Source organism: Seriola dumerili, unplaced genomic scaffold, assembly GCF_002260705.1.
Source record: "Seriola dumerili isolate Sdu_G_001 unplaced genomic scaffold, Sdu_1.0 BDQW01000807.1, whole genome shotgun sequence".
In the NCBI taxonomy this organism is placed as follows: Eukaryota; Metazoa; Chordata; class Actinopteri; order Carangiformes; family Carangidae; genus Seriola; species Seriola dumerili.
This window is the reverse complement of record NW_019175062.1, coordinates 562,761-574,416: the sequence shown is the minus strand read 5'-3', so window position 1 is coordinate 574,416 and position 11,656 is coordinate 562,761. Positions and strand designations below refer to the sequence as shown.

The 11,656-nt window shown below is 42.0% G+C and overlaps 1 protein-coding gene across 1 annotated transcript in view; it reads left to right on the top strand.

Moving 5' to 3' along the window:
- Positions 1-3,985: 3,985 nt before the first annotated feature.
- myo15b (myosin XVB) overlaps positions 3,986-11,656 on the top strand; it is a 55,406-nt gene continuing 47,735 nt past the window's right edge. The window contains 14 exon segments of the mRNA XM_022766011.1: positions 3,986-4,080; positions 4,204-4,278; positions 6,192-6,285; positions 6,393-6,496; positions 6,598-6,661; positions 7,249-7,362; positions 7,462-7,623; positions 7,711-7,824; positions 7,906-7,964; positions 9,328-9,451; positions 9,543-9,638; positions 10,491-10,622; positions 11,009-11,134; positions 11,214-11,291. Coding sequence (XP_022621732.1) covers positions 3,986-4,080; positions 4,204-4,278; positions 6,192-6,285; positions 6,393-6,496; positions 6,598-6,661; positions 7,249-7,362; positions 7,462-7,623; positions 7,711-7,824; positions 7,906-7,964; positions 9,328-9,451; positions 9,543-9,638; positions 10,491-10,622; positions 11,009-11,134; positions 11,214-11,291 — 1,437 coding nt within the window.

The following is an 11,656-nucleotide window of genomic DNA, read 5'->3' as shown; positions in this document are numbered from 1 at the left end:
GAAATGTGATGTCCTTAGTGCATATGTGTTAAATGACGAACCAATATTTTTTCTTATTGTCAATGAAATGTGATTAAATCCCAAAGAAACTATTTCTAATTTCATTTCTCAAAAACTTCTGACCTCCTTGTCTGTCTGTCTAATCTGAATCTCACTGGTTTGTACTGACGACATAAATCTTTAAAAAGGCTGAGTCATTTCTTAAAACAGATGGTCACTGTAGTTTTTATCAAACGCCACTGAAACAGGAGGAAATAGTGTATTTTTAAGGCACTATTTTCAACAGCGGATTAATCCACATTTGAATAAACAGAAGTGTGTGTGTTCATGGTGTGAAGGAGCATGTCTCCCAGTCCAGCAGTTTGGCTCACTGATGTGTTTTTTAATTGTTTCTGGACAATAACGGTTTTTTCTAGCTCTTTGGCACACAGGAATAACATCAGGCTTTGAATACACACACAATATCACCAGCTCTTCATTGGTTTCTGGTTGCAGGACTTGTTGGCAAATAAAAAAATATGTATGTATGTAGATGATGGGAAAAGAACAGGTCTTTAAGTTAAATTCTGAGAATCTAGAGTGAGAGTACACACGCGAGAGATGAAACTCAAGAATAATACTATAAAATGGATGAACCTGGTGGTGGTTCCTGTCAGTACCTTATGATGATTCACTGCTCCTGTGTTGAGATCTGAGACTGGCTGAAGCGCGTTGTCAGCTATGGCGTACACATGGCTGAAGCAGAGAACAACAAAAAGTCAAACACACTGTGGAAAGGTACTGAAACATCTGATCTGACACATGCTGTCAAACCGTAGCAGAGATTAATAGTGCAGCTGAGTGAGAAGTGTTCGCTCACGGTGGGTTTCTCTGCTGCTCTTTGCACTGGTATTTCTGTCTCAGCTCATCTGTGTAGATGTTCAGGGGCTTGAAGGGGTTAATGGACAGTAGCATGTTTCCAATGTAAGTCTGGGGAAAAATGACAGAGACATTCAGCAATTCAACATAATTTTCAGACATGTAGCAATATTTACATCATATAAGATTACTCTTATTCTGCTGTCTTTCTGTTCACTTTAATTTCCAAAAACCTGTTAAATGTAAAATTCAATCGCAGTGTGGAATCATTTCAGCCAATGACAGAACGTTTAACCTGATTTAAAATACTGAGGTCAGTAATGAAACTTACATAAATACAGTCACGATGGAACCTCTTCTTCAGATTCAGAAGCACAGAGCTCTCACACACCTCTCTAAGAACATGCAGTAGGCAAACAGTTAATTATACTGTAGGTACTGTGTGTGTGTGTGGTGTGTGTGTGTGTGTGTGTGTGTGTGTGTGTGTGTGTGTGTGTGTGTGTGTGTGTTGTGTGTGTGTGTGTGTGTGTGTGTGTCTGAACTCACTCCAGCTGGACAGATCTTCCACCTCATCCACCTCCACAGCTCTTTTTGCTTCCTGGCATCACCAACCTTAAAAAAGGCAGCAATGTGAGCAGATCCAAGGACACAAGTCCAAATAAATGCACCATCACCACGCCCCCTAAAAGGACCAAGACCTTCATACAACCATGGACAGCCCTTACCCTCTGTCCATGCCATCTTCTATTCTGGCTAAACACTGAACATAATTAGATTTCAAAACTGAACGAGAACCTTTATGTGTTTTCTCTCTGCACCTCTCTGCTGCTGATGTTCCCTCTATCCGTAAACCTTCCACAGCAGGTAACTAATCCACTTGCGGTGATGCAGTGTGTGATAGCCGATATACTGCAATCGCATAGCAGCATGCTTCAGCGTGTTGTAGGTTCTATTGTATCTGCACAGACTGGGAGATGAATAAACCAGCAGGAAGTCTTTTATGGCCCATTGTTTTCTGTGCACAGTAGCTGTAAGTGATGAAGCAGAACCGACTCCAGCCCTTAGACTTTGGACAGCCATAGATTCACCAGTCTGAACTGGGGGTTTATTGGTATTTGGGAGTAAAGCGTGTGGTGGTCAGTCACTTTGGTTCAGAGCAGGTTTTCTGGATGACTATTGGGTATATTGCTTTGAAATTTGATCTATAATTATAAATAAAGGAGATGGTTGTTAGATAAGGTGACCAGATTTCTGAATATGTATGTAGCATATGTATTTTGACGATGGTAATGTTGTACCCAAATTTTTTAGACTCAGTTAATTGGAAACTGAAATATTTATCTTCTCTATGGAAGTAAATATTTCAGTTTAGACTATTAAACACGGCGATTTAAGGAAAGCTTCCTGTTTCTCCCTCAGCCTGTCAAATGTTTCCACCAACCAACCAGAGTATGTGCTTCTGATTGTGGTCCTGCCTCTCAACCAGGTGTATCTTGGCCAATAAGTTTGTTGTTTTTGCTATTTTTCTACATGAAGCTTAAACGAGGGGAGTAAAAAAATGCACCTAAGGAGAATTTATTTCAGCTAGTGATGTGTAGCATGTCAATATGACAAAAGTTTAAGCATTTATATCTTCATGCGTTGCTACGCTTTGCACAAGCTTTAAACTGGCCACCAGAAACAAGGGCCGTTTTAAGAGGCTCATTCCCTTTAGGTGCATTTTTTTACTCCCTCTGTTTAAGCTTCATGTAGAGAAATAGCAAAAACAACAAACTTATTGGCCAAGATACACCGGTTGAGAGGCAGGACCACAATCAGAAGCACATACTCTGGTTGGTTGGTGGAACATTTGACAGGCTGAGGGAGAACAGGAAGCTTTCCTTAAATCGCCGTGTTTTAATAGTCTAAACTGAAATATTTATCTTCCATAGAGAAGATAAATATTTCAGTTTCCATTAAACTGAGTCTAAAAAAATTTGGGTACAACAGTTACCATCGTCAAAATACATATGCTACATACATATTCAGAAATCTGGTCACCTTATCTAACAACCATCTCCTTTATTTATAATTATAGATCAAATTTCAAAGCAATATACCCAATAGTCATCCAGAAAACCTGCTCTGAACCAAAGTGACTGACCACCACACGCTTTAGTCCCAAATACCAATTAACCCCCAGTTCAGACTGGTGAATCTATGGCTGTCCAAAGTCTAAGGGCTGGAGTCGGTTCTGCTTCATCACTTACAGCTACTGTGCACAGAAAACAATGGGCCATAAAAGACTTCCTGCTGGTTTATTCATCTCCCAGTCTGTGCAGATACAATAGAACCTACAACACGCTGAAGCATGCTGCTATGCGATTGCAGTATATCGGCTATCACACCACTGCATCACCGCAAGTGGATTAGTTACCTGCTGTGGAAGGTTTACGGATAGAGGGGAACATCAGCAGCAGAGAGGTGCAGAGAGAAAACACATAAAGGTTCTCGTTCAGTTTTTGAAAATCTAATTATGTTCAGTGTTTAGCCAGAATAGAAGATGGCCATGGACAGAGGGTAAGGGCTGTCCATGGTTGTATGAAGGTCTTGGTCCTTTTAGGGGGCGTGGTGATGGTGCATTTATTTGGACTTGTGTCCTTGGATCTGCTCACATTGCTGCCTTTTTTAAGGTGATGATGCCAGGAAGCAAAAGAGCTGTGGAGGTGGATGAGGTGGAAGATCTGTCCCAGCTGGAGTGAGTTCAGACACACACACACACACACACACACACACACACACACACAGTACCTACAGTATAATTAACCTGTTTGCCTACTGCATGTTCTTAGAGAGGTGTGTGAGAGCTCTGTGCTTCTGAATCTGAAGAAGAGGTTCCATCGTGACTGTATTTATGTAAGTTTCATTACTGACCTCAGTATTTTAAATCAGGTTAAACGTTCTGTCATTGGCTGAAATGATTCCACACTGCGATTGGAATTTTACATTTAACAGGTTTTGGAAATAAAGTGAACAGAAAGACAGCAGAATAAAGTAATCTTATATGATGTAAAATATTGCTACATGTCTGAAATATGTTGAATTGCTGAATGTCTCTGTCATTTTTCCCCAGACTTACATTGGAAACATGCTACTGTCCATTAACCCCTTCAAGCCCCTGAACATCTACACAGATGAGCTGAGACAGAAATACCAGTGCAAAGAGCAGCAGAGAAACCCACCGTGAGCGAACACTTCTCACTCAGCTGCACTATTAATCTCTGCTACGGTTGACAGCATGTGTCAGATCAGATGTTTCAGTACCTTTCCACAGTGTGTTTGACTTTTTGTTGTTCTCTGCTTCAGCCATGTGTACGCCATAGCTGACAACGCCTTCAGCCAGTCTCAGATCTCAACACAGGAGCAGTGCATCATCATAAGGTACTGACAGGAACCACCACCAGGTTCATCCATTTTATAGTATTATTCTTGAGTTTCATCTCTCGTGTGTACTCTCACTCTAGATTCTCAGAATTTAACTTAAAGACCTGTTCTTTCCCATCATCTACATACATACATATTTTTTTATTTGCCAACAAGTCCTGCAACCAGAAACCAATGAAGAGCTGGTGATATTGTGTGTGTATTCAAAGCCTGATGTTATTCCTGTGTGCCAAAGAGCTAGAAAAACCGTTATTGTCCAGAAACAATTAAAAACACATCAGTGAGCCAAACTGCTGGACTGGGAGACATGCTCCTTCACCACCATGAACACACACACTTCTGTTTATTCAAATGTGGATTAATCCGCTGTTGAAAATAGTGCCTAAAAATACACTATTTCCTCCTGTTTCAGTGGCGTTTGATAAAAACTACAGTGACCATCTGTTTTAAGAAATGACTCAGCCTTTTTAAAGATTTATGTCGTCAGTACAAACCAGTGAGATTCAGATTAGACAGACAGACAAGGAGGTCAGAAGTTTTGAGAAATGAAATTAGAAATAGTTTCTTTGGGATTTTAATCACATTTCATTGACAATAAGAAAAATATTGGTTCGTCATTTAAACCATATGCACTAAGGACATCACATTTCAACAAGGACTCAGAGAATCCATTGATAATATCAGCACATAGAGATGTTTGACAATTTTAAAACAAATTACTATTTAAAATTTCATTATTAGCCATGCTAGCATGTCCAACATGCAGTCCAGACTGAAAGATCTTGGAATAAACAGAATGGTATGAAGTTTTTTTTAAGAAAAGAAACAACTCCTGGATGGAACTAACTTTTCATCTAGAACCACCATCAGGTCAAAATTTTGACCAGTTCTTTGGTTTATAATCAAATTCTTGCAAAACTAATGATATTCCCATCAGGCTCAGCTGTACTGTGTGTTTAGTGCTAATTGGCAAATGTTAGCATGCTAGCAAATTAAGATAGTGACCATGATTAACATTAATCCTGTTAAACATCAACATGTGAGCGTTGTTGTTGTGACTATGCAGATAGCAAAACAAATCCGTCCCAGTTTACACCTGGGTCCACGGCCCAAGTCTGGCCCATATACAGCCCACACGATTGTCAGATGCTACTTCCACATCTGGACCAATTCTGGCACACACACAGAAACTCTTCTGGTTGTCTGCCAATTAGAATAGCTACCCGTCCCGTATAATACGGGGTTGCCCCGTATTTGAAAATAAAATGCTTTGCTTGTCCTGTATTTTCATACAAGTCATATCCTCAATGTGCTGTGAATAATGTAATATCACAATTTCATGTAGATCCAAACCAGTTACAGCCTACAGGTGGACTAGACAAGTTTATCAATGAGCAGTAACTGACGAGCTCTGTCTGCTGTGAAGAACTGAAGTCCAACCTGTGGTCCTTTGCTGCATGTCGTCCTCCTACCTGACTTTCCTCTCTAATTCTAATTATAAATCAGCATTAGGTTTAGGGGTGCCCCTTATTTCTTTACATAAAAGGTGGCAACCCTACAGCCACTACCGGAGGAAAACAGCTGGAATATGCCCATATTCCATAGTCCATGGTGGTATATGGGCCAGACTCGGGCCAAGGACAAAGGGAAACTCAGTTCAGATGTACACTTTCAGATGTGTGTGTTATTTTATGTTACCTGGTATAAATCAGCTAAAAGTGTCAGTGGGTGCTCTGGTGGCCTCGGGGTTAAGGTGCCAACCATGGAGCTCAGTATCTCCAGTTCACGATGAGGCCATTTATTGCTCATCATCTCTCTCCCCCCTCATCTACCTGTCATCTCTCCATCGCCAGCTCTCTGATAAAAGCATTAAATGTCCAAAAAAATAAGTAATTTTTTTTCTTGTGTAGTGGCCAGAGTGGTTCAGGAAAAACTGAAGCTACCAAGCTGATAGTTCACTACCTCAGCTCCATGTATCAGGGTAGAAACAACAATCTGCGACAGGTAAAAATCCTGTTTAATCAGTTAGCAACACTGAAAGGCTTTAGCAGCTGTAGTCCTCTAACCATTTTCATATTTGATTCACCTCCATCTTTCTGTTTCTTGACCAGCCCATGGAGGTCTTTCCCATCCTGGAGAGTTTTGGGAATGCCAAGACCATCCTCAACAACAACTCCAGCCGCTTTGGCAAGTACCTCCACATCCACATTCTCCAGTGAGTCCACCTTATGTTACTCTCTGTAGAAATGTCTTTTGATGTTTTACCCCCTTGTTCCTTTGTTGCTTCCCCTGACTGTGTCTTGTCTTGGTTGACAGTGGGGTCGTTGTAGGGACCTCATTGTCCAGGTATCTCCTTGAGAAGTCCAGGGTTGTATTTCAGGTGAGAACATTGAGTGAGGTGTGCTGTGTGTTCCAAATAGGCTTCACGGAGGTGTCCATATTTCATCAGGTTCAAACAGATTACAAGAAAAGCTTTTGGAAAAAAAACAACACATCACACTGCCTTTGGTGCCTACGTTGTGGACAGGGCTGCTGGGTAATTTGTCACTGTGTGAATTAGCTGTGTGATCATCTTTTCGTCTAATATACCACAGGACTGTTTGTGTTGGCTTGTAAGGAAATGTCTCAAGTTCCTTTTCTGGTTGGTTGCTTTTGCTTCTTGGTAAATGAATGGTTTAGGGGCTCAGCTTTCTCAGCTTGATAAAGGACACCTCCCCCTATAAAACTGATCAAATGGCTCAGTCCTCAGTTTGCAGCCAAGGCTCTGGGGAGACACTGACTTTGGGAAATATCTTGGCAAATATTAAATGGATTGCTGTGAAGTAAGAGAACAACACACGGCCACTAATTTGTGCTTCATTAAGGGTTTTTGTTTGTTTCAGTTTTCCTCTAAGTGTACTGTAATTCATCAGAATTCATGAACTGCATGGATTCCTCTGTCTCGTTCTCGTCTCATTTGCCTTGTAGGCCAATGAGGAGAGGAACTACCATGTGTTTTATGAGCTGCTGGCCGGTATGAACGACTGGGACAAACAGGAGCTCTACCTGCAGGGAGCTGAGACCTATTACTACCTGAACCAAGTACATCACACATCAGCGAACACACAACTATGCCCATCTCTGATTTTCTTCATGTTTTCCCTTCCCTTTCACATTTATTTTCCCCCTGTCCTCCTGTAGGGTGGTGCCTGTGAGCTGAACGGGAAGCAGGACAAAGAGGACTTCCAACTTTTGGTTCAGTGCTTTGACACCATCGGCCTCCACGCTGACCAGGTCTCCACCGTCTGGGCCATCCTGTCCTCCATTCTGCAGCTCGGCAACATCTGCTTCAGCTCATACGAGGTATGTGTGTGTGTGTGTGTGTGGGAGAGAGAGAGAGAGTTAGTCAGATCAAACGCTGGTATCATACATCAGCTGGTGTTGTTTCAGAGCGAGTCCTTTGAGGTGTCCCGGATCTTCAGCGAGGCTGAGGCCAGGAGGGTTGGCTCCCTGCTGCAGATTTCCTCTGAGGCCCTGCAGACTGTCATCACTCACAGAGTCACAGTCAGTAGCCTCTCATGCACCTGTCAGGCCTTAGTGTTCACTGCTTTAAATATACACACTGATCAGCTCTCTCATCCACAGGAGACGACGTACGACAGGATCTACTGCCCTCTGTCTGTGGAAAGTGCCATAGAATCCAGGTAGGAAAGTTTAAACACAAATAACAGACACCGCTATACTTTAAGAGATGCTTCCTGCTATCCGTCCAGTCATCCATCCATTCTGTGCCACTTGTTCTGGAAGCGGTTGCAGTGGCAGCAGGCTAAGGATGCCATGTCCTGTAGCTCTTCACGGGTGACCCCTGAGCCCCTCCCAGGCTAAATGATAGATATAAAGCAGATGTGTCCAACAGGTGGCTGGTGAGCTACTAGTAGCTCAGCCCCTGTTTCAGAGTACTCACACACAGTTTCAGAGAATAGAATCTGTACCTCTCTTCAACACCTAATCATATTTGTCAGTTGTCAGTCAAATGAGTTACACTGTCTTTGTTTAAATCAGACAGGTCGTAGACATGCAGTGATAGCGACTCTTCTGGATAGAGTTAAATGTTAAAGGTCTTCACTTTCATTAACACATATAAACTAAACTTTTCCAACAAACAGGAAATATGTTGCCATGGATACAGTGAGTTAAACTGTGGGTTTCAACTTGAGCCCATGTTTGTTTACATTTTGGAAAATGAAGTGTAGTGACGGATCCATTTTAATTTCCTGTTTGTTGTTAACCATTGATGTACTGACAACTATCACTGATCACTGAGAAAGGGGAGCTTCCTCTTGAAGTTTTCCTGATGACATCATCAGGGTTATTTTCTCAGACTTCGTCCAGAGTTCAGAGCCACTGAAGATACCATACAACTGTTCAATTGACCTTGATGAGTAAAATCGTTTGAGTTGCTTGGACCGTGAAACAANATCATGACTCAGATTTTTGTCTGATGTCAGTTTCACATGTATTTGGATGTTGATATTTGATGACTTGTTAGTTGATTTTATTCATCTGATTTGGTTTGGAGATCACTTGTGTTTTGATTATATGTGAATGAATGTAACCAGTGATATAAGACGTGTGGAGCTCTCAGCCCCTTTTATCCTGTCAAAGTAGCTCTCAGAGTATAAAAGGTCGGAGACCCCTGATGGGGGTTCTGGCTCTGCCCTGTTGTCTCCTTCCAGCTGGATGTACCTTGACTACTTCCACAAGGACGAATTCAGGAGTAACTCATGTGGTTTATATGTTTATGTGTTTGATATTATTGAATATCAACCCAAGCCTACTTGCTGGTAAATCAAACATCCAGTTTGTATCTTTCTGTTTCTTGAAGTTTTCCTGATGACATCATCAGGGTTATTTTCTCAGACTTTGTCCAGAGTTCAGAGCCACTGAAGACACCATACAACTGTTCAATTGACCTTGATGTGTAAAATCGTTTGAGTTGCTTGGACTGTGAAACACATAGTTTTAACTTGCACTTAAAGGTACATGTGCCTCCTCTCTCTCTCGTAGAGATGCCATAGCCAAAGCCTTGTACTCAGTGTTGTTTGACTGGTTGTTGGAGCAGATCAACGACTGGCTGAGTCCCACAGAGATGGACAGCACAGTGGGGATAGTGGACATCTACGGGTTTGAGGTTGGTATCCTGGACTGAGATCTGCTCTTCTGGATTATCTGGTGGCGTTGGTTGGACGTGACGTCACAGGTCCCTCTGTGTCCCTCTGCAGGACCTGGGAGTGAACAGCTTTGAGCAGCTGTGTATCAACTTTGCCAATGAGCAGCTGCAGCACTATGTCAACAAGGCAGTGATATGTCAGGAGGAGGTCAGTGGGCTGTAGGTTAGATCCACGATCTACATGATCGTGGATCAACCCCTTAATGACTTAATCAACAGTTGATGAGTCATTTACTAATGGCCTATAGAGCTGTTGAGTTGCCAGTTTATTAACATTTACAACAGCAGAGTAGATGGATCAGTGCAATAACCATTAGAACGTGAGAAACTCATTCCCTCTAAAAGTGTATATAACAAGCAATGACTTTATTTAAGACTTACCTTTATTAACGACCTGACTCTCAATGACTCGCCAGCAAAAGCAATTATTCACAAACTGGCAACCCAAACATTGTCCTTCCCTATTAAGAACTTATAACTGATCTAAAAGGCATTAATAAACAGTTTATTAACAACTACTGAGGCTGCTAGGTAAAACCTATGAGCCCTTCATTGAGGGTGACTTTTTATAAAGTGGTACCACGTTCATAGTTTTGTATTTCTCACACATAATCACAATCACAGTGAAAAAGAAGTTCCAAGACACATGTCAAGCAAAATAATAAAAAATAAATCCTGACTAAGTATTAAAACCAAGTCTTACAAACCACAGCTTAACATATTGTCATACTCCAGCTCCATAGCCCTCAGCCTACACCAGAGTATGTAGTATAGACTTTACACTTTAGTGAAGTCAGGATGAGCATGCCTTTAGTATCAGTTACAGTTTATGCTAATATGTTAGCATGGAGTATTGAAGCCAGTGGTGTCAGTGCTCTCATCAACTAATGGGAAATCTGGACAATGAAACCAAGGAGCAGTGGGTGTGTGTGTGTGTGTGTGTGTGTGTGTGTGTGTGTGTGTGTGTGTGTGTGTGTGTGTGTGTGTGTTTTTCCTACAGGAGGAGTACAGTGCAGAACAGATCCAGTGGCACTCGATGCCGCACAAGAACTTCCACTCCTGCCTGGAGCTGATCTCTTCCAGGCCACACGGCATCCTCCGCATACTGGACGCCCAGACCTGCCTCCCCCAGGTACACACACAAACACACAAACACTCTATGTGGGGGACCCGTTGTTTACATAATGCATTCCCTAGCCCCGCCTAACCCCAACCCTAACCTTATCCTATTTCTACCCCTAACTCTAAAATCAAGTCTTTGCCAAACAGCCATTTAAACTTGTAGGGTCCACAATTGTAGTGGGCTCCTGGTTTTCAGAGCCCCTTTTCAGACTAGATACATTAGAAAGGCTTTGACAGCCACCTTGATAAGCACGGAAACGCCCCCTTTGCTCATATTGCAGCGTGTCAGGATCATTAGTTTTGGAAAAAAAATGTGGTAAAAATGAAAATGTGCAGCCTTAGACTGAAGACAAGGAGCTGCAAGCAGAGCCTTCACATAACTCTGTGTTTTTTCAGGCCACCGACCACACCTTCCTCCAGAAGTGCCACTATCACCATGGGAACAGCCCCCACTATGCCAAGCCCAAGAACCCACTCCCAGTCTTCACTATTTATCACTATGCTGGAGCTGTCACCTATCAGGTATGACCACAGCTGATCCATCAAACAGCAGCTGATGCAGGGAGGAGGTTTATATTCAAAGAAATCTCTGTGTTTTCAGGTCCATAACTTCCTGAATAAGAACCACGACCAGTTCAGGACAGAAGTGGTGGAGCTTTTCGCCAGGAGTCGCTTAAAGGTGAAACAGCTGGAAACACACACAGGCTGCTTGTGTGGACCTGTTCTAACGAGAGATTTTAATCACATTTTACAGTGTTTTACAGGCCAACCAACAAATTAATAGAACAAGGCTGTAAAGAGATAAACAGCCAGCAATGGGAGACTAACACTAAAAATAAAAATAAAGAGACAGATCAATAATAAAAGTGACATAAAATAAATAAAACCAAAACACAGTAGTTGAAGAACGTCCAAGACGTCATGTCGTGATTCAAAAATAGTTGAAAAACAAAAGTTGTGCTGACGTGCAGGACGCTTCATGACCATCATAACAACTTGCAGCATTCCTGTGTTTGCATGTATTTTCTGTATAAATACGGAAAA